The sequence below is a fragment of the Ahaetulla prasina genome, chromosome 6 (genome assembly GCF_028640845.1).
Source record: "Ahaetulla prasina isolate Xishuangbanna chromosome 6, ASM2864084v1, whole genome shotgun sequence".
In the NCBI taxonomy this organism is placed as follows: domain Eukaryota; kingdom Metazoa; phylum Chordata; class Lepidosauria; order Squamata; family Colubridae; genus Ahaetulla; species Ahaetulla prasina.
Genome location: NC_080544.1, coordinates 63,275,507 through 63,296,917, shown reverse-complemented (window position 1 = coordinate 63,296,917; position 21,411 = coordinate 63,275,507). Strand labels below are relative to the sequence as shown.

Here is a 21,411-nt window from a genome sequence, read left to right as displayed (position 1 = left end):
CCCCAACACACTGTCATGTTCTTTAAGCAAAATGCTTGAATGCCGAATGTTAAAAAACAATTGAGCAAAGATGTAATTTTGCTGCCACCAGGAGACAGTGCACGTGGGCAGAGGCAGCAGTAGCTCTTAGCTTACCTTCTTGCAGCATACAAGTTGGTGATCAAAGAGGAAGAACATTCTTTGATGGCTTTTTGCTTGAGGCTGGGAAATTTTGGTTAACTCCCCAGAGTAGATGAGTTCAGAACTCTTAACAAGGACATCTTCACCCTTTCAATCAAAACAGAAGGGCACATCACTTTCTTTTCCACAGAATAGGATAAGGAACATCCAGCAGCTTAGTACAGAAAGTCTCTAGGGTCACAAACGGCTTATTATTCATCTTCCAACTTTGCACCCTCTGGGTTAGTTTCATTAAGACTAAAAATCAGGGCATCCACATAAAAGCGTTTGCTACTATTCCAAATCAATTTTTCTTCCTTTCTCCCTTGCCCTTTGGAAATACGAAAAGTGTTTGAAACAATGTGTGATGATCTTAGTGTTATTTTATAAGCTGCTCTTATTTTTAAGAGTTTGACTCCACGTGGCAAGTGGCGCAGTTAATCTTACATAAATCAGTCAGTCTACATCAAGTGATTTATCATTGCCAATCTTCCTTAAACATTTTATGATGTAGAAGACAAATGATCTTGCAAACAAAAAATTACTTGGAATTACTAAATATCTACAACTTTAAAAATAAGCCTGAGCCATACTTTCCTGAGGGTTCCCATGGGTTTTTCATCATCTGGCTTATGTAAGTCAGACTGAAATAGCTCTTTCACTCAAGCCTAGTGAGGCTAATCTTTTGTTGAGATTTTTGGCTGTAAACTGGCATCCTATTCTATAGTAAGTGTTGAAAATAATGTGGTTGGAGTAATATTTTCTACTAAATAACATGCTTTGAGAATAAAGGGATCTGTGATCCAACATAACTAGACTATGCTACTTTTGGCAAATCAGAGAAGAAGGGCTTCCTAGAGCTAAATTTAGAAACATGCAGAATACAATCTCAAGCATGCTTCAATGAGAATAAGCCTCACTGAAGTTGAGCACACTCCAGAGCAGATTCGTATGTCTTCTATATCCATGGGAGATATGATTTTATGTATTGAACTCCAACTGACTTTATTTCCCAAAATGGTATGATTACCAATTGTACAGTAAATCCATACTGTATTTTAATCTTCTTTATGGTGTCTGAAAGGTCACAATCCAGCAGAGAGGAGATCCAAAGCACATGAAGAATATATATGTACATTTACTCAAAAGCTTTAACAGCATTTACTGTGGATAACTTCAGTGCATTTGATTTTGTGTTAGATTGTGGCCAGTATATGACTAGCTCAAAAGAAAATACTTCTCCAGTTTTTTAGCTTTTGACAGATGACCATATGATGTGCTAGTGCTGATAACTATTAAGGAAACAGTGACAATTTGTATCACTTAAGGCTCTGAAGTACAGAATATTATAAACAGAAGCAGAGTCTATTTTCAACAAATGCCGTCCATTTGAAAACAACGTGGAAGGCATTAATTACAGTCAAAACATTCTTGGGTAATTGTAATTCAGACTAAGAATTAATTTAGCTTAATTGTGGCTTTTATTGCTAAGCATCTGGCCCCAAGTAACAGGAATATTTGCGAATTTATAAATAGGGTTATTTAATTTAATAACAAACAGACAGAAATAGTAGATTAATTTATCAATTAAAATATGTAAAAATTTATTAATTTGGGTGAGATAGTATGTGGTATTCCCTTGTCCAGTAGATGAATTATGAGTTCGTGCACATCAGCAAGAATAATGCTCATGTGGCTCCTTGTTTTGAAGATGTTTTCATTTTACCTCCCAGTCCTCTATTGAGCTCTGCCACTGAGCAATTTTGTCTATATTTTCCAAACGCCTCTTCCTTTCATTGATGAGCCGTGCTACATTTTTCATGGCATTCAAAGCAGCTTCAACATCTTTAAAATCCCTACAGATGAAATAGATTCCTTTAGAGATATAAGCAAAAATTGAACAAAAATGCAAAGAACTAGCCTTCCAAAAATTGGCAAGGAAATTATGGGTCAAAATGAAATGTATCTACCTCTATCTCTCATTTGAGAAAGAGAGACAGAGACAGACAGTCACACAAAGACAGCAAGAAAGAGAAAGAGTGCAATTAATATGTCATCACCCCAATTTTAATTTTTTTCTCTATTTATTTGGAGAACTTACAACACTGTGCTTAATATTTTGATACTGGGTTATTATTTTTCTAAACTACAAACTTTTGCAATGGCTATCAGTTATGCTGATTATTCTTAAATATTTGTTTTTCCAAGTGTTGAAGTAGCATTAACTGTCCCTCACCCTGTTGATTCTGCAGAGAAATGGATTATTATTTTCCTATGTCTGTTGCAATTTATGCTACTTTCTGATAAAGGCAATGGAAATTGTGGGCAGAATCTCAGGATTTCATAGAAGGAGCTTCTGAAACCTGCAGTAATCATTTGCAATCATTCTTCTGTTACAAGGCAACTAGTTTTTAAATGCTATTTGGGGGGGGGGATGAAATTTGCCCATCAAGGTGAATAACCTGTTAGATCTCTAAGAAAAAGACTGCTTAAATTTAATCACAAAGGAATGTTACCAAACAAAAGGTGTTAGGATAACTAAAACATAATGACATTTTTCTTTTCATCTATTTTTTTTATCCCTCATTTCTCCTTACCTATGCTGTGGATTGGTATATTTCAGCAGTTCTGCAAGCTGTAAGGGATACTTGCAAATTTTCTGCACTGGCGTTAGGAGGAAACCATCCAGAGAGATATCAATCATTTTCTGAAGGAGACGGCATGCTTCGAAGAAATAGACGTATTTGTTCACTTTGGTAAGCCGGGAAAGCTCCATACAAGCATTTGGGTGATTGTTACAGTACTCTGAATAAATCTGGAATTCATTTTGCTGAATTGGAAAGGGGAAAAAAAAATATTATGGAGAACAGGATCAATTTTATTTTTGAAACCAGAATTATCCAGCCTCACACAAAATACAAATGAACATAGTTTAAAATATATGAGTACAATACCACGTGAAATCTTGAACAATTACATTAATTCAATTGGACAACAGAAGAATACCTTAGGCCAGTCTTTCTCAATTGGAGTTCCACAAGAGGTTGTGGTTTAAAAAAAAAACACTTTTTTTTTTTAATTTCACATGTCATACAATACAAGTGCTCATAGTAATAGGAATTTTGACACACCACAACTCAGCTTGCAGTTTATGCTAATGTTCTTTGAACGGTTAATATAATAATTTTTATGCAGGAGTTCCCAGGAAATTATGTCAAGGGTTTTCTCCAGGGAGGAAAGGTTGAGAAAAGATGGACATTCTCAGAGCTTAGTTGGTTATTTCTTATTCTTGTGGACAAGCGAAAATGGTCACTTAGTAGCCAATTTATGAAAACTGAAAATAAATTATAGTTCTGCCTCTAAACTAGAAAATCTGCCAATTATGATGTTTAATGTTTTTCTTGTTATATCATAAATTAGGTGTAAAATTATATTGACATACTAAATTTGAAAATGAAATTGTACTAGCATACCTTAAGAGGGAAGAAAAAAAAAGGTAAAATTATCCCTTTGTTTTTTACCCTGCTAGTCATAACTGTCTTTAAGGGGCAGTGACACTGGTAGGATCCTCCCAGTTTAACAACCGGTTCGGTGATCACGCGCTGCACATGCATGCACAGTTTGAAGAAATCTTCACTTCTGCGTTTCTTTGGAGGAGAAACACAATTGAGGCGCGGCAATCTGCTCTGCCACGCGAATCAGCTGAGAAGATAAAGGTAGGAAAATATCATGGGCGGGTGGGCCCATCTGATCATTGGGGTGAACCAGTTCACTCCCAACTGATCATCGGAGCTACCAGTTTGCCCAACTGATCAAATCCCACCTCTGGGCAGTGCTCATCTTGTTTCCTAAGTCAAATAGCCAGAATTGGAAAAACATGGTCATGTGGCCAGCATGCCTTCACACCACAGTAAAGAGAGTATGGCGAAATATGGAGTGCTATTATATTCCTGCATGTGGTACCTATTCATCTACTTGCATTTTCATGCTTTGAATTGCTAGGTTGGCAGGAACTCACTCCATTTCAAGGCACTGAGGTCTTGAACTGCTGAGCTGCAGACCTTTAATGGTCTAAAACTCAGTGTCTTAACCACTGAGCCACTGTGTCCCACTTAGAAAAAGAGGCAAAAATGAGTATCTTGTAGGTTCAACCAGCTCTATAACCTTGTATACAGAAGGCATTCAAACATTTCAGTCTATTGCTTAAGACTGAGGCAGACATTTTGTAAATGTACTGCAATTTCCAATAATTCCCGTTGAGTTTAAAGCAATGTTTTTCAAACTTGGAAACGTAAAGATGTATAGACTGCAACACTAGTATTCACTGCTGATAAAAATAATAGAAATTGGTGAATACTCTTTCTCTAGTTAGTCCTCATTTTTTTCTGTTGTCAGATTTTAAGCTTTAACATAGCTTTGTTTGTTTGTTTGTCATCTTATCTCAGGGTAACTCAGCTTACAATCATAAAAGATAAAAATTGTATAAACGAAAAACATAAAGTTAATACAAAAATATTTATTGTTTAAATAAAAACAATAATTTACTACAATTATCTGAATGTTTTCAATGTCAATGTTTTCTTCTTTCAGGCTACAATTGTAAGTATAATTTCCAGGAATAGGGTTCACTGAGCTCAATGACACTTTGGAGTGAGCATTCTTAATACATCAGCCACTCCATCACAGGTGTGGGGGGGATGGGTTCTTAGAATTTCCTGTCCAGAATAGACATTGCTCGGAATTCTTGGAGTGAAGTTCAGGCCCCTGAAGGGTATGCATGTATTTCACTGTGAGATAGCGTCACATAACTGCAATTTCCAGAATGCCTTATAAACCTGGCCTTTAGTTTGCTTACTTGCACAAATGTCAACTTACATATTCTAAGAAGCAAGAGCCAACCTCACTTAGGTGTGGGCAATCTTTGTTGAATTTCTTCTCCAAGGCTTTAACAAATTTTTTCTGGCATTTGTAGATATCCTCAATATTCCCAAATATAGTCTTCAACTGTTCTTCTGTGAACATGTCTGCTCGTTTACGGCATTGTTTTATATAGCCCTAGAAGGGATCAAGATTTGTAAGGCAGAATCAAAATAATCTGCAGTTCCACTCTGTCCTAGTCAGAATGCTATATAGATGGGACAACAATATAATGGTGCTACAGCAACTTAGCTCTTATTGACATGCACTGAAAAAAACTAATTGTTATAAAATCAAACCTGGAATTTCTGCATTCAAAACTCAAAAGACCGATACCTCTTCTTTTAAGATGCCCATAATTAGAGACAGACATAACACAAGCCTTACATTAAATGAAACTAAATTGCATCTACATATCATACTCAAAAAAACATACTTTACAATTGTAAGAAATGATTCACTGGCATTTTATTCAGTTTGGTTTTCTCAGATTCCTGATAAACTTTTATATAGGATGATGATGAGTCACAAAGAAAATATGCAAAACTTATTTGAACTTATTTTTTCTTTATTATGAACACTTAACATTAGAACCATCATTAAAAAGGCACAACAAACTGGAAGAATGTTCTTCCAGTGTCAACTCAGGAAGTTCAGATTGCCCAGGAGCTATTGATACAATTTTACAGAGGAATCATTGAGTCTGCCATTTGTACTTCTATAAATGTCTGATTTGGTACAGCAACCAAATCAATAACACAGGTTCAGACTCCAATGGATAGTTTAGACTGCAGAAAGAACAATTGTAACCAGCCTGCCTTCCATAGAAAACCTATATATCGTGTGGATCAGAAGGAGTGCTGAGAAGATATTTGCAGACTCCTCACATCCTGGACATAAACTGTTTCAATTCCTCCCCTTGGGATGGCACTATAGGGCATTAGACATAGGGGCAGCTTTTTCCTTTGTGCCAACACTCTGCTGAACACTTAATTCTCACAGTGCTGTCTAATGTCTATGTGTATTTACCCATATCGCATGGCTGGAGTACTATTCTTATTATCTTCTTTATTCTCCCCTTTTATTGGTATTATTATGATTATTTTGATTATTATTATCCAATTGCTTTGCATGCACACTGAGAGCTTCTGAACCAGAAGCTTCCTTGTCTGTCTAATCACACTTGGCCAATAAAGCATTCAGTTCAATTCAAAATAAGTCTAAGTGGTAGAAATTGTCATATTCTTGTGGTCTTTCAAATAGAATCCCTAAGGGATACAGTGCTTAGGACTTATATATAGAAGAAATAGATTAATAGAGGATGAGAAGAGATTAATTCAAGGATGAGTTCTAGTGAACAGTTGATATTGTACCCATCCACAAGGAAGAAGCTAGGGAAGAAGCTAGAAACTATAGGCCAGGAAGCTTAACATCTATAATCGTAAAGTTAATGGAATCACTCCTGAAAGAAAGGATTGAAGAACATTTAAAAGCACACAACTTGAAAGACCCAAAGCAGAATGGCTTTGCTGAAGGCAGATCACATCAAACTAATTTGATTGGATTTTTTTAATGTCACAAATGTTTTGGATGAAGGTGGTGCTGGACATCACCTACCTGAATTTTAGAAAAGCTTCTGTTAGTTCTACATAACGAGTTCCTCAAAAGGTTATACAGGCTAGGGCTTAACCATTGGGTCAGTGTTGGGTTGCCCCCGGATGTCATCAGGAAGCTTCTGTGCAGAAGCGTGCATGCGCAAAGCAAGCGCAGCCCCATTGCAAACCGGTAGTAAAGGTAAGTAGAACCCACCCCTGCATTGGGTGGTTCAGTGGAAAGGAAGTCGGCTCAGGGATAGATCCCAGTGTGTGATATTAATGGGACACTGTCTGAACAAAGACCAGTCATCAGCCATGTACCACAAGGCTCTGTCCTAGGTCCTGTTTTGTTCAATATATTTGTAAGTGATATAACAGAAGGATTGCTAGGTAAGGTTTGTCTTTTTGCTGATGACACAAAGGTGTATAATAGAGTTGACATTTCTGGAGGTATTCCTAACATGGAAAACAATTTTGCATTGCTTGAAAGTTTATTAGAAAATGTGGAGACTGCAGCTCATTATTTCTAAATGTAAGGCCATGCTCTTGGTGAAAAAGAATCCTCTGGTAGGGTACTGTATTGGGGGTACAGTGTTAGACAGAACAACAGAAGAAAATGATTTAGATACACTTATAGAGATCACTGCAAAATGTGTAAACATTATGGACAGGCAGCTGTGAAGGCAAACAAAACTCTGGTATGCATCATTAGAGAAAACACCAGCAAGAAAAATGAGGTCTTAATCTTGCTATAAAGGGCTTTAGTTAGACCCCATTTGGAATACTGTGTCCAGTTCTGGAGACCTTACTTAAAAAAAAGATATTGATAAGATTGAGGGAATCCAGAGATGAGCAACAAAATGGTACAAGGTCTGAGGGACAAGAGATATCAGGAAAGATGGAGGAACTGAGCCTGGAGGATAGAAGAGAAAAGGGGGACATGACTGAAATTTTCAAATATATTAAGGGTGTGAATAAGATTCTAGAAGGCTGTTTTTTCAATATTAAGCAAAAATTAAGAACATGGGAAGTTCAAAAGTAATGTTAGAAAGAATAGTGGAATAGTGGAAACTTGGAATCTATTTCCAGTGGAGGTAGTGAGTTAATCATCAGTAACTGAATTTAAACATGCTTGAGATAAACACGTGTCCATCATCTGACAATAATTTTAAATTTTAAATTTAAAAATATACATAGAAAAGAAAAACAGGGCAGATTCAGTGGATCACTAGGTCTTTTCTGCTGTCAGTTTTCTATGTTTCTAGAGCTTTTTAGAATTTTTTTTCTTAAACATGAGCCAATCAACATCTTTGATAATTTACACTAGCAAGCAACACATATTACCTATATGCTTCATTACCTCACAGATGTCTTTTAGGTGTTTGATGTAATCTCTTTCTGTGCTTAGAATTTCATTAATAACATTGGTTCTCATTTGATCCTTTGTTGTATGCCCCATTCCATAGCGATGAGCAGCATTGCTTCCATCTTCTTCCCGACCATCTTCTAACTTCAGAGGATAGTCTTCAATTGGTTCATCCTGGTTTACTCGGAGCTGTATCACATATGCATTATTATCTTAACATTATTTAACTACTTAGAGGGAGGCGGAGTTTGGGCAGCCATGAGAAAATATCAAGCCTGTGAGATATATTCTGGCTGGTGAGAATTTGAAAAGCCTTGGCTCAAGGTATGGACTTAAAAATCCCTAATTAATCCCTGTTCCATCTCATCTAGAAATCCATTTGTCTGTTTTGCTATTATTACATCTATTTCAACAGTAACATCTTTGCTTCCTTTCTAGAACCAAGGAAGTACTCTGACCATTATTTCTTCAATATCTCTAGTATTGCTGCATTCTATTCTTTTTCAAGGACAACAAACTCTTTTAAGCATCTTAAAAGGAACATACAACAGAGTTAGAGGTAACTGTAATGAGCCACAGCCATCTCACAGATGTGAAGAAGAAGAAACTTTTACTAATAAAGAGATGCAGATCCTATCCTAATAAAGGATATGGTTTCACAAGGAGGGGTTCTATGTTCCAGAACTCAAGAATTGGAGCAGGCTATTCATGATTCTATGCAGGATTGTTAGAGGAAACAAAAAAAAAATTATAATTATACACTTTTGTGTATAATTGCCAGTCCCAAGCCTGGGAGAATTTGCCCATCATTAGTTTCCACCCAATAAGAACTGTAGTGTTCCACATCATAAATTCAATTTAAAAAATGGCAAAGCCTATTGGAAGTTCTGGGAACTGATATCCAATATATCAAGAATATGTTTTGAGAAGAAAATGGTATTAAAAAATTGCATAGTTCAGATTATTGTATCTCTGTACTTCAGCACCTCCTGAATGTTCAATGTAATATCACAATTTATGATATTAAAGATTAAGTATTTTTTGATGGTGAATTAGGTAATTGGCCAATATCATTGATCAATGTTTTATCTTAGAAAAGAATTTTATCCCCAGCATATAAAGAATCCATTGGAAGTACTTATCTTTACTAATGTGGCTATAGAGCAAATGACAGCATATTATATGAGTAACATAAGACAGCTATATAACATATATTCCTCAACTCTGCATCTTCATTCTAAAATACGTTTTTTAATTTTACTCATGTATCAAGTATTTATAACTTTTCCTCTTCCACTCAAACTAAGCACCATAGAAGGGAGCATAATGACATCATTATCAATCTTGGACTGCATCCCCAGAGAATGATGTTGAAATCATGGGAAGTGATAGTTCTTCTAAGACCAATGCAATCGTCAGCATTTTTCTGTCTTTCTGAATAAATATGAGAAACATACAAAACATCCAGTAATAATCCAAAAATAGGTTTACACAATTTAAAAAGAAAGACAGATAACTACAAATTATTGTTGTATGAAAAATATATTAAAACTAGTAGCCAATAGTATTTAAACCACACAATGATGCATTCAGGTTATCTTCTTTTCCCAGTTCATTGATGAAGGGTTACATGGGTTCTTACCCGTATGAAGCTGGCTGGGAACCAGCCTTCATTCTCCATTATCCTGCCCCACCACCATTCTTTGTTAGTAGCATCCATGACTTCAACAACATCGCCAGCCTTGAAACCTAGTTCTTGGTCATCCATAGTGACATGATCCCAGAGTGCTTCTGCATAGACCACACCACCATCACTGATAAGCTGAAACAGAGAACACAAACAATTTCACAAAGTCATGTTGGAGAGATGAACCAGTTTGCTGGGGAGGGAAAAGACAAAAAGGGGGAGGGGGTGTCTTTGCCCTACTACCTATCCAGTAGGCTTTAATGGAGATGTTGTCACTGATCTAAGAAACAACAAAAGTATGGCTTTGCTGAAATAAGTGCTGTTAAGTTTCTTTTTCCTCTCTTTTCTATCAAACCAGGAACCTAAAGTTTGTTAATAATTAGAAACCAATTAGCAACTATTTTTAATTTATTTATTTTTATTTATTTATTATATTTGTCAAGCATATATATAATGTCAAGCTTGAGGAGGGGCACCATTTACTTAGTTGTTAAAACTTGCATCCGCTGTGTCCAAACTACTTTTGTTTTTTCTGTTCAGTCATGTCTAATTCTCAGAGACTGCCTGGACAAGTCCCTGCAGTTTTCTTGCCAAGGTTCTTCAGAAGTGATTTGCCATTGCTACCTTCACATGGTTGAGAAACGACTGGCCCAAGGTCACCTAGCTGTACAGGACTAGAATTCACAGCCACACACCTCGTAACTAACTAACCAACTAACCCCCAACCACCCGTACAAAACCTCCAACCATCCAATGAAAAACCACTCATTGCTCAACCAACCTTTCTTCAACCACCTGTAGTACATAACCCTCAATCAACTATCAATCAAAAATAGGTATGCACGCCCCTTACCTCTTCTACACCAAACACTGCAGGTCTCAAATGTAAATTAATAAATGCAAGAAGTATTGTAAACAAATTATCTGAATTTATCCTATTGTTAAACAATGGTACATTTGATATTATATTTGTTTGTGAAACATGGCTGAACTCATCCTCCCTGACTCCATTATTTCAAACAAAAAATATCAAGTTTTTCGATCAGATCGTGAAAACCGCAGAGGTGGTGGAGTGGCTATCTTTTACAAAAAATCTCTGAACCTACAAAATATTCAGGTTGCACATTAACTTTCTCTTTCTGAAACTATTGTATGTGACTTGTCCATTAACACCACACTTCAATTCTTACTATGCTACAGAGCCCCTGACTACGACATCGCTCACGCAAATATGTTAACCACACTGCTAACATGGGCCACCTCTTGCCCATATCCTCTCATCTTCCTGGGTGACCTAAAATCTACCTTTTATTAACTGGATAACAAATGAATGTACAACTGAACCAATCCATACTACTCTATACAACGCCATTACAGACCTAGGTCTTGAACAACTAGTAACTAACAATACAAGACTCAACAACTGCCTTGACCTCATCTTTTGCAATAACACAAACTCAATTTATGGACTACAAATAGAAGAACCCTTTTCCAACAGTGGCCACTGAATGATTGACTTTTGTTTCAATATACACCCTCACATAAATCATCACAAGTATAGTACTCCTAACTACAATTTCAAAAAAACCAACTATGACTTTATAAACAACGACCTCTCATCTCTTGACTGGCAAAATCTATTCTCAACCTGTATCACTGCCGAAGACCACTACAGAGTTTTCCTACTTGAAATCAATAGAATCATCAAACTATACGTACCACAAATCACCACCAGAATTAAAAAAAAACAAATTACCCATATCAATAAAAAAACTTCAATCCAAAAAAAAAATCCCTCTGGAGAAAAAACAAAAAGGGCCATGTAACAAACTTCAAAAACCGCTACAGAAATATTTGCAACCAAGTAAAAACTGAATGCACCATTTACCACACAAAGCAAGAAGACTTTCTGCATACAAATTCCAATCATGCTTTTTATAATTTTGTGAACAATAAACTTAAAGAATCAAGATCCATCCCACCACTAAAAGAATCTAATGGCAAAGAATGTAACGATGAAACAGTTAAAGCAAACCTCTTTAACACATTCTTTGGCTCAGTCTTCGTTAACAATGATGGCACATATCCAACATTTCCCAATCGTACCAACAACGATTACGACGACTTAACACATATAGACTTCACTGAAGATAATGTTGAAAAAGCTCTTCACAACCTGAAACCATCTTTATCTATTGGGCCTGATGGACTATGTGCATACTTCTTAAAAAAACTTTCCATTAATATAGCAGAACCCCTAAGCATAACCTCTGATAAAGCTTTCACGACTGGTTCCCTTCCCAAACTTTGGTCTCTAGCCACAGTCATCCCTATCTTCAAAAAAGGAGATCCCAGCCTAGTTGAAAACTACAGACCAATTTCTCTATGCTGCGTCACCTGCAAAGTAATGGAATCTATCATCAACCAATCCATTACCGTCCACCTTGAAACAAACAACCTACTCTCTAATAAACAATTTGGTTTCAGGAAAAAATTATCACGTAACTTACAACTTCTCTACTGCAAAAACATATGGACTATTAATCTTGATCAAGGCAAAGCAATAGATGCAATCTACATAGACTTCTGCAAAACTTTCGACTCAGTAGTACATGATAAACTTCTCCTAAAACTAAAATCCTACGGCATTTCAGGACCTCTTCACAATTGGATAACTGCTTTCCTATCAAACAGACAACAAGTGGTCAAAATTGGCAATGCTCTATCAAATCCTGTTCCTGTCAAAAGTGGTGTTCCACAAGGCAGCGTTCTTGGACCAACACTCTTCATACTATACATAAATGATCTCTGTGACCATATCTCAAGTTATTGTGTTCTCTTTGCTGACAATGTCAAACTATTTAACACCACCAACAATACTACTACCTTTCAAAAAGACCTTGACTTTGTATCCGATTGGTCTAAAACTTGGCAACTCCAAATCTCAACCAGCAAATGCTCAGTCTTACATATTGGAAAAAAGAACCCAAACACTAAGTACAAGCTTGATGGACATTACCTTACTGTTGACCCCCATCCTGTAAAAGACCTTGGAGTTTTCATATCAAATGATCTAAGTGCCAAAGCCCATTGCAACTACATAGCAAAAAAGGCTCTAAGAGTTGTAAACCTAATTTTGCATAGCTTCTTTTCGAAAAACACTACACTACTAACCAGAGCATATAAAACATTTGCAAGACCCATTCTTGAATACAACTCACCTGTCTGGAACCCATACCACATCTCTGACATTAATACAATTGAACAAATCCAGAAATACTTTACAAGAAGAGTTCTCCACTCCTCTGTAAACAACAAAATACCTTATACCTCCAGACTTGAAATCCTGGGATTAGAAAACTTAGAACTCTACCGACTCCGACATGACCTGAGTTTAACACACAGAATCATCTATTGTAATGTTCTTCCTGTTAAAGACTACTTCAGCTTCAATTGCAATAATACAAGAGCAAACAATAGATTCAAACTTAATGTTAACCGCTTCAATCTTGATTGCAGAAAATATGACTTTTGTAACAGAGTTGTTAATGCTTGGAACACACTACCTGACTCTGTGGTCTCTTCTCAAACTCGCAAAAGCTTTAACCAAAAACTGTCTACCATTGACCTCACCCCATTCCTAAGAGGACTATAAGGGGTGTGCATAAGTGCAGAAAGTGCCTACTGTTCCTGTCCTATTGTTTTCTTTCATTATATGTGCTTGTATATAATGTTGTGACAAAAATAAATTTAAAAAAAAACTATAGCATCTGGTCTCATTCTTAAGATTCCTTCTTCTCCAGCCTCACATATATTACATTGCATAGGAACCTCCTTGAACAATATGCAGCCTAAAAACCAAAAACAGTCATGTCTTTGCATTTAAAATACTAAAGGTCATTCTAACAAATAAAATAATAACCACTACACATACTAAATGCTTGTCAACATCTGAGACTCTCATAATTTCCTGGGGTGATAGAAGCTGAGGAATGCTGGATGGCTGTAAACATGTATTTTGGAGTTTTATGGTGGACTAAAATTAACCCCAAATTCTTGTGTCAAAAGTTTCATCACATTTACATTTTTGTTCAGGTTGAGTGGCCCAGTTGCCAAAGAACAGCTGAATACTCAGTCTTTGTGACTGTTGGTGTGCTCTTGCGAATAATTGAATTAAGAAGGGATGGAAACCCATCTCTCCTAAAGATATTTGCACTGAATTTCTAATTAAGAGTCTCAGTCCTGCGCATAAACCATAAGTCTATAAGTATGCAAGAATAAACAGTTTTCAATTTTTGGGTCTGCACTAGACTTCATTCCTGCTTGCATTTCTCCAATCATCAATCGGCTGATATGAGAAGAAAAAATCTAGACTGAAGTCAGAAATCTGAGTTGCCATCATATACAGTATTCTCTTTCCTGAGAAAAGAAATATTTGAAATTCATATTTGATATGGGATTAGGGATGTCCCTGGTGGAGATGTGCCCACCAGGTTTTCGGGCATTTCATCAGCCGAGGGCCCAAGGTAGGGGTGGAAGGGTGGCGGTGGTTATTAAAGAGAGTCTAGAGCCGATGGAGGCCACTGTACCTCAGATAGCCGGTTGTGAATCCCTTTACGTGAAGTGGGGTCTTAGGGTGCAGGTGGGCTTGTTGATCGCGTACCTGGCTCCTTGCTGCGTGACAACAGCCCTGCCCGAGTTGCTGGAGATGATAGCCGGGATGGCGGTTGATACCCCTAGGCTTATGGTCGTGGGAGACTTCAACCTGCCATCAGCCGGTATGTCGTCAACGGCGCCTCGGGAGTTCATGGCCTCCATGATGGCCATGGACCTGACCCAATTAGTTGACGGCCCCACCCATGTTGGGGGAAACACACTGGATCTGATTTTTGTCTCTGGACAGTGGTTGAGTGATCTGGAAGTACGAGAATTAGTCACTGAACCTTTGTCATGGTCAGATCACTCTCTCCTTCGTCTGGACTTTCGGACCGCCGCTCAACACCGCAGGGAGACGGGACCAATGCGTTGGTTCCATCCCAGGCGACTGATGGACCCAGAGAGGTTCCTGATGGAGCTTGGGCCGTTCCCTGGCGATCTGGCCCACGGCTTGGCCGAGGAGCTTGTTGCGGCCTGGGAACAGGCCGCGGCGGGAGCCTTGGACCGTGTTGTGCCTTTGCGGCCTCTGACCCGGCATAGGTCTCAACCAGCTCCTTGGTTCTCCGAGGAGCTGAGGGAGATGAAGCGCCAGAGAAGACGCCTAGAGAGCGCTTGGAGGTCCAGCCGTTCCGAAGCTGACCGTACACTAGTTAGGTCTTTCACCCAGGCCTATCTAGTGGCATTGAGGGAGGCCAAGCGGGCCTATGTTTCTACCCTCATTGCGTCAGCAGAGAACCGCCCAGCCTCCATGTTTAGGGTGACTCACTCCCTCCTTCACCAGGGGGGGTACGATGATCCCTTACAGGGTTGTGCTGAGGATTTCAGCAGGTATCTGTTTGACAAAATCGCTCAGCTTCAGGACGGTCTGGACCAAAATTGGGTAGTTTCAGGCGAGGTGACGGAGGCTAGTCTTGTTGAGACCATCTGGGAGGAGTTTGATCCTGTGGCTCCCGAGAACATGGACAGGTTGCTGGGATGGCTGAATGCCACCACATGTTTATTGGACCCGTGTTCCTCCTGGTTGGTGCTGGCCACCCGGGAGGTTACACGAGGCTGGCTCCAGGGAATTGTCAACGCTTCCTTGGGGGAGGGTGTTGTTCCCACCGCCTTGAAAGAGGCGGTGGTGAGGCCCCTCCTCAAGAAGCCCTCCCTGGACCCAGCTGTTTTGGGTAACTATCGTCCAGTCTCCAAACTTCGCTTTGTGGTGAAGGTTGTTGAGAGTGTGGTGGCACATCAGTTACCCCAGTACCTGGATGAATCTGTCTATCTAGACCCATTCCAGTCCAGTTTCCGACCCGGGTACAGCACGGAGACAGCTTTGGTCACGTTGGTGGATGACCTCTGGAGGGCCCGGGATAGGGGTTATTCCTCTGCCCTGGTTCTCCTAGATCTCTCAGCGGCTTTCGATACCATCGACCATGGTATCCTGCTGTGACGGTTGGGGAGTTTAGGAGTGGGAGGCACCGTATTTCGGTGGTTCTCGTCCTATCTCTCCGACCGATCGCTGACGGTGTTGGCAGGGGGGCAGAGATCAACCTCGAGGCGCCTCCTTTGTGGGGTGCAACAGGGGTCGGTTCTCTCGCCTCTCCTGTTCAACATCTATATGAAGCCGCTGGGTGAGGTCATCAGTGGTTTTGGGGTGAGTTATCAACTGTACGCGGATGACACCCAGCTGTACATTTCCACCCCAATGAAGCTGTCGAAGTGTTGTCTCGTTGTTTGGAGGCCGTGCAGGTCTGGATGGGGAGAAACAGGCTCAAGCTCAACCCCTCCAAGACTGAGTGGCTATGGATGCCGGCATCCCGGTACAGCCAGCTTGTTGTGACCCAGGTTCCTGGACCCAGACTCCTGGACTCGGATGATTCAGAAAGTGAGGGAGAAGACCTGGCAAACCCTGCTTCTCTTGAGCCCTCTCCCTCCCTGGCACCCACTCAAAGGGAGGAGGAGGGGCCGGCAAGGCCTGATTCTCCCGAGCCTTCTTCTGATTTGGCAACGCCCCAAGAACAGTTTTGGAGTGACGCAAGATCACGAAGACATGATCGACGTGCGCAGCAGCGGAAGAGTTGGGACAAAGCCAAGTCATAATTGTCATGCAGTGACATCTGCAGAGACTATAAATAGGAGGCGGGACTTCCTGGTTTTTTGTCTTGGACAAAGTAATGAATTGGCGCGAGCTAACTGTTTCAGTGGAGGGAAGAATATATTCGTGAGTAATTCTGGCCTTATCTATAATTTCCTCGTTATCTCCAGAAACTTGGCAGGCCCGTGGGTAGACGTGGCCAGGACATGTATCTATGTAAATAAAAGGAAAAAAGGAAGGCCTCTGACGGACTCTTTGCTGGGAGTATTGGGGGAAGGGAAACAGAACATTTTGTCCAAGACCTGACTAAAACATCTTCCACCAAAGATGGATCAGCAGCAGGTACAGCAGCAGTTAGAGCAGCTACAAGCGGCTAATCAACAGCTCCAGCAGCAAGTGGCTCACTTGCAGGCCAACTTGCTGCCAGGAATGTGCCTGCAGCCCCCCCCCATCCTCCCACTCCTCCTCCTCGTCGCAAGTGCCCGATAACCGTGCCGGATAAGTTTTCTGGGCAGCCTGAGATGTTCCCGACCTTCTTGGGACAGTGCCAGCTCTACATGGCTATGAGGCCAGAGGATTTCCCAGACGACCGGGCTAAGGTGGCCTTCGTGATTAACCTTCTTTCCGGCTCGGTTGCTCGATGGGTCACGCCCCTCTTGCTCCAGGACAGCCCCCTGCTGGCGGACCAACAGCGTTTTTGGCAGCACCTGCGCACCATGTATGAGGACCCCGTTCGAATGCTGACGGCAACCAGGCGCCTTAAGGAACTCCGTCAAGGGAAACGCCCCCTGCAGGAGTACATCGCCGAATTTCGTCTTTTGTGCCAGGACTCTGACTGGAATGATGCAGCGCTGGTGGACGCGTTCCAGGAGGGACTCTCAGAGGAATTGCAAGACGAGCTGGCCCGCGTGGAGGCGCCGCGGACCTCGACAACTTGATGCCCTTTGTCTCCGCCTCGATGCCCGTCTGCAACGGCGACCGTCCCGTCGCACCCCGGGACCCTCCGTCGACATCTGCACCCCACTTCCTGCACCACCAGCACCCAGGGTCGCCCCACGCTTTGTAACCGCCATGGAAGAGCCCATGGAGTTGGGAGCAGCCAGACCTCGCCTAACAGCCCAGGAGCGGAACCGAGGCGCCAAGGGGATTGTGCCTGTACTGTGGGAGCCCGCCACTACCGCCTCTTGCCCCAGAAAGCGGCGGGCACGACGCCAGTCCCCGAATCACAGCATGACCAATCGGGAAACGGAGCAGGCCCGACCTCGGGGAAACCCTAGGTCGGGCACGTACTAAGCTCCCACTGGACGTTGCGGAAGTAGACTCTGGGCCCCCTCGGCATCTGATTCTGGACACACGGATATGGTTGGGGAACCAGTCGGACGGGCTCCAGGCGCATGCGCTGGTGGACTCAGGGGCCACAACAAACTTTATGGACCAGGCCTTTGTGACCCAGTTTGCGGTCCCCGTGGTTCCGGTGGACCCTCCGATGCGGGTAGAGACAATTGATGGACGAGAACTGGTGTCCGGCCCCATTAAATTCGCCACCCAGCCTTTGCGCCTGGCTATTGGGGACCATGAGGAGGCGATCCAGTTTTATGTCACGGCGGACCTTCATTTTCCCTTGGTCCTTGGGTTGGCCTGGCTTCGGACCCATGAACCTCAGGTGGCCTGGTCGCGGAACGCCATCTCTTTCCCGAGTCTGCAGTGCGTCGATCACATCCGCCACACCTGTGCCGGCCAGAACGTCCCACCGCTGCCACCACCTTGCCCCCTGAGCTGACGGCCTCCGCCGCCGTGTTCAGCGAGAAGGAGGCGGACCGACTACCCCCGCATCGGCCCTACGATTGCCCCGTGGACCTTCTGCCCAACGCACCACTGCCTGTGGGACGCCTGTATTCCATGTCGGAGCCCGAGTTGGCGCCTCAGGGACTTCCTGGACAAAAACCTGGCCCAAGGGTTCATCCGGCCTTCAAAGTCCCCTCTCTCGGCCCCGGTCCTCTTCGTGAAGAAGAAGACAGGGGACTTGCGCCTATGCTGTGATTACCGCCAGCTAAACGCCATTACGGTGCGGAATCGCTACCCCCTGCCGCTCATCCCGGAGCTACTGGAAAGGTTGCGGGAGGCCACGATCTTCACCAAGCTCGATCTCCGGGGGGCCTACAACCTGGTGCGGATGCGAGAAGGAGACGAATGGAAGACGGCATTCGGCACCCGATACGGACACTACGAATACACTGTCATGCCATTTGGGTTGACCAACGCTCCCGCCGTTTTTCAGCACTTCATGAACGACGTGTTCCGAGACATGTTGGATCGGTTCGTGGTTATCTACCTGGACTACATCCTGATTTACTCCCGGTCCAGGGAAAGCCACCTTCGACACGTCAGTCTGGTTCTGCAACGCTTGCGGGAGCAACAACTCAATGCGAAGCTGGAGAAATGCGTCTTCTTCCGGACTTCCATAGAATTCCTCGGGCATATCATCTCGCCCGAGGGCATAGCCATGGACCCATGTAAAGTAGAAGCTTTGTGTAGCTGGGAAGCCCCTCGTCGGGTGAAGGATGTTCAGCGCCTGCTGGGCTTCGCCAACTACTACCGGACCTTCATCCCGGGCTTCGCCACACTGACAGCTCCACTTACCCAGCTCCTCAGGAAGAAGGTTGCATTCGGTGGGGTCCCCGCAGCAAGAAGCATTCACAGCCCTCAAGAAAGCCTTCGTCACGGAACCCGTCCTGAGGCATCCCGACCCGCTCCGGCCTTTTGTGGTGGAAACGGACGCGTCAATGTGGCTCTGGGAGCGGTGCTGCTACAGGCTCCGGCGAATGGCGGCACACTTTTTCCCGCGCTTACTACTCCCGGAAACTCAATCCTTCCGGCGCAACTACACTATCTGGGAAAAGAGTTGCTGGCTATCAAGGCTGCATTCGAGGCTTGGCGACACCATCTGGAGGGGGCCCGACATCAGATGGAGGTCCGAACGGACCATCGGAATCTCGAGCACCTCACCACAGCTCGGAAGTTGAACCAGCGGCAAATCCGGTGGTCGTTGTTTTTTGCCCGGTTCAACTTCCGCGTGACCTACATTCCCAGCGGTCACAACCGGAGGGCGGATGCCCTGTCCCGCAAGCCAGAGTACCTCTGCGCCAAGGACCCCCTTCCTCCACGGACAGTGCTGCCGGCAGAAGCCTTGGCCGCAGCACGGGAGCCAGTGGACTTGCGGGCCCAGGTGCGAGAGGCGCAGCGCCAGGACACCTGGTCGCAGCAAAGGAGAGCGGAGGTGGGCCCCACGTCTCCTTGGACCTTGGAGGAGGACTTACTCAAGTTTCGGGGGCGATTATATGTGCCCACGGGACCACTCCGAGCCCTCGTCATAACCCAGTGCCACGACAACCCTGCAGCAGGACATTTTGGGTTCTTCAAGACCCTCCACCTGGTGACACAGACCTTTTGGTGGCCCCGAGTGCGGCATGATATACATGCCTACGTGACATCCTGCGTACCGTGCCGGCAAGCCAAGACCGCCACGGGGGCCCCTCCCGGGCTCCTCCAGCCCTTGCTGACACCCGACAGACCCTGGGGGGCGATCTCTATGGATTTCCTGACAGACCTGCCGCCGTCCTCTGGGTTCACCACGGTGCTGGTGGTGGTGGACATGCTCACCAAGATGGCACACTTCATCCCATGCCCACAGCCGCAAAAACGGCCCGTCTCTTTCTGCAGCACATCTTCCGCCTCCATGGTCTACCGGACAGGGTGGTTTCGGACCGCGGAGTTCAGTTCACAGCCCGCTTCTGGAAGAGCCTGATGGCCGCGTTGGAGGTGCAGGTATGTCTGTCGTCATCGCACCATCCGGAGACCGACGGGGGTACAGAGAAGGTCATCGGTATACTGGAACAGTATCTCCGTTGCTTCATCAACCAGCAACAGGACAACTGGGCCGACTACCTGTCCCTGGCGGAGTTTGCTTTTAACAACTCTCAGCACACCTCTACTCAGATGACCCCGTTCTTTGCCAATGTGGGGTACCATCCGCGGCTCTTCCCTCTGGCACCACCGGATTCTCCTGTTCCCGAAACGCAGACCTTCCTGACGGAATTGCATGCGGTCCAACAGTTGGTACGTCAACAGCTGGATCGGGCAAAGGAGGACTACAAACGGTCCGCCGACCGCTCCCTGCCCCGCTGGCAGTTGGAGACCGGGTGTGGCTCTCCACCAAACACCTCCCGTCCGACCGCCCGGTAAAGAAGTTGGACCACCGATTCATCGGCCCATTCCCTGTCGAGGCAGTCATCAACCCGGTAGCCTACCGACTGACCCTGCCACGATCCATGCGGATCCACCCCGTCTTTCACCGGTCCCTTCTGGTTCCTGAGGCCACACCGAGTCCCCTTCGGTGCCCAACAGCACCCGTCACTGTCGCTGAGGACGGGTCGGAGGAATACGAAGTCCACAGCGTACGAGACTCCCGCTGGCTAAAGGGTCGTTTCCAATATTTGATCGCGTGGAAGGGATACGGGACTGATTTCTCCTGGGTAGATGCCTCCGACGTTCATGCCCCTGACCTGGTGGAGGCCTTCCATGAGCAGAACCCAGCCCGACCGCATCCTGATCGTCAGCCCCGGGGGAAGGGCCCTGCGGTGAGGGATAGTGTTGTGACCCAGGTTCCTGGACCCAGACTCCTGGACTCGGATGATTCAGAAAGTGAGGGAGAAGACCTGGCAAGCCCTGCTTCTCTTGAGCCCTCTCCCTCCCTGGCACCCACTCAAAGGGAGGAGGAGGGGCCGGCAAGGCCTGATTCTCCCGAGCCTTCTTCTGATTTGGCAACGCCCCAAGAACAGTTTTGGAGTGACGCAAGATCACGAAGACATGATCGACGTGCGCAGCAGCGGAAGAGTTGGGACAAAGCCAAGTCATAATTGTCATGCAGTGACATCTGCAGAGACTATAAATA

General features: G+C 43.7%; 1 protein-coding gene across 4 annotated transcripts in view; it reads right to left on the bottom strand.

Annotated features, from left to right (window-relative positions):
- Window positions 1-21,411, bottom strand: part of ARHGEF4 (Rho guanine nucleotide exchange factor 4) — a 187,498-nt gene that overhangs the window by 6,841 nt on the left and 159,246 nt on the right. For 3 of the 4 annotated variants that reach the window (XM_058188542.1, XM_058188540.1, XM_058188541.1), the window contains exons 7-12: window positions 9,680-9,859; window positions 8,032-8,226; window positions 5,035-5,214; window positions 2,757-2,989; window positions 1,886-2,015; window positions 136-267 (exon numbers count right to left, since the gene is read on the bottom strand). In XM_058188542.1, coding sequence (XP_058044525.1) covers window positions 136-267; window positions 1,886-2,015; window positions 2,757-2,989; window positions 5,035-5,214; window positions 8,032-8,226; window positions 9,680-9,859 — 1,050 coding nt within the window. The remainder of the gene's footprint in view (window positions 1-135; window positions 268-1,885; window positions 2,016-2,756; window positions 2,990-5,034; window positions 5,215-8,031; window positions 8,227-9,679; window positions 9,860-21,411) is intronic. The other variant, XR_009155769.1, reaches the window with a different exon arrangement.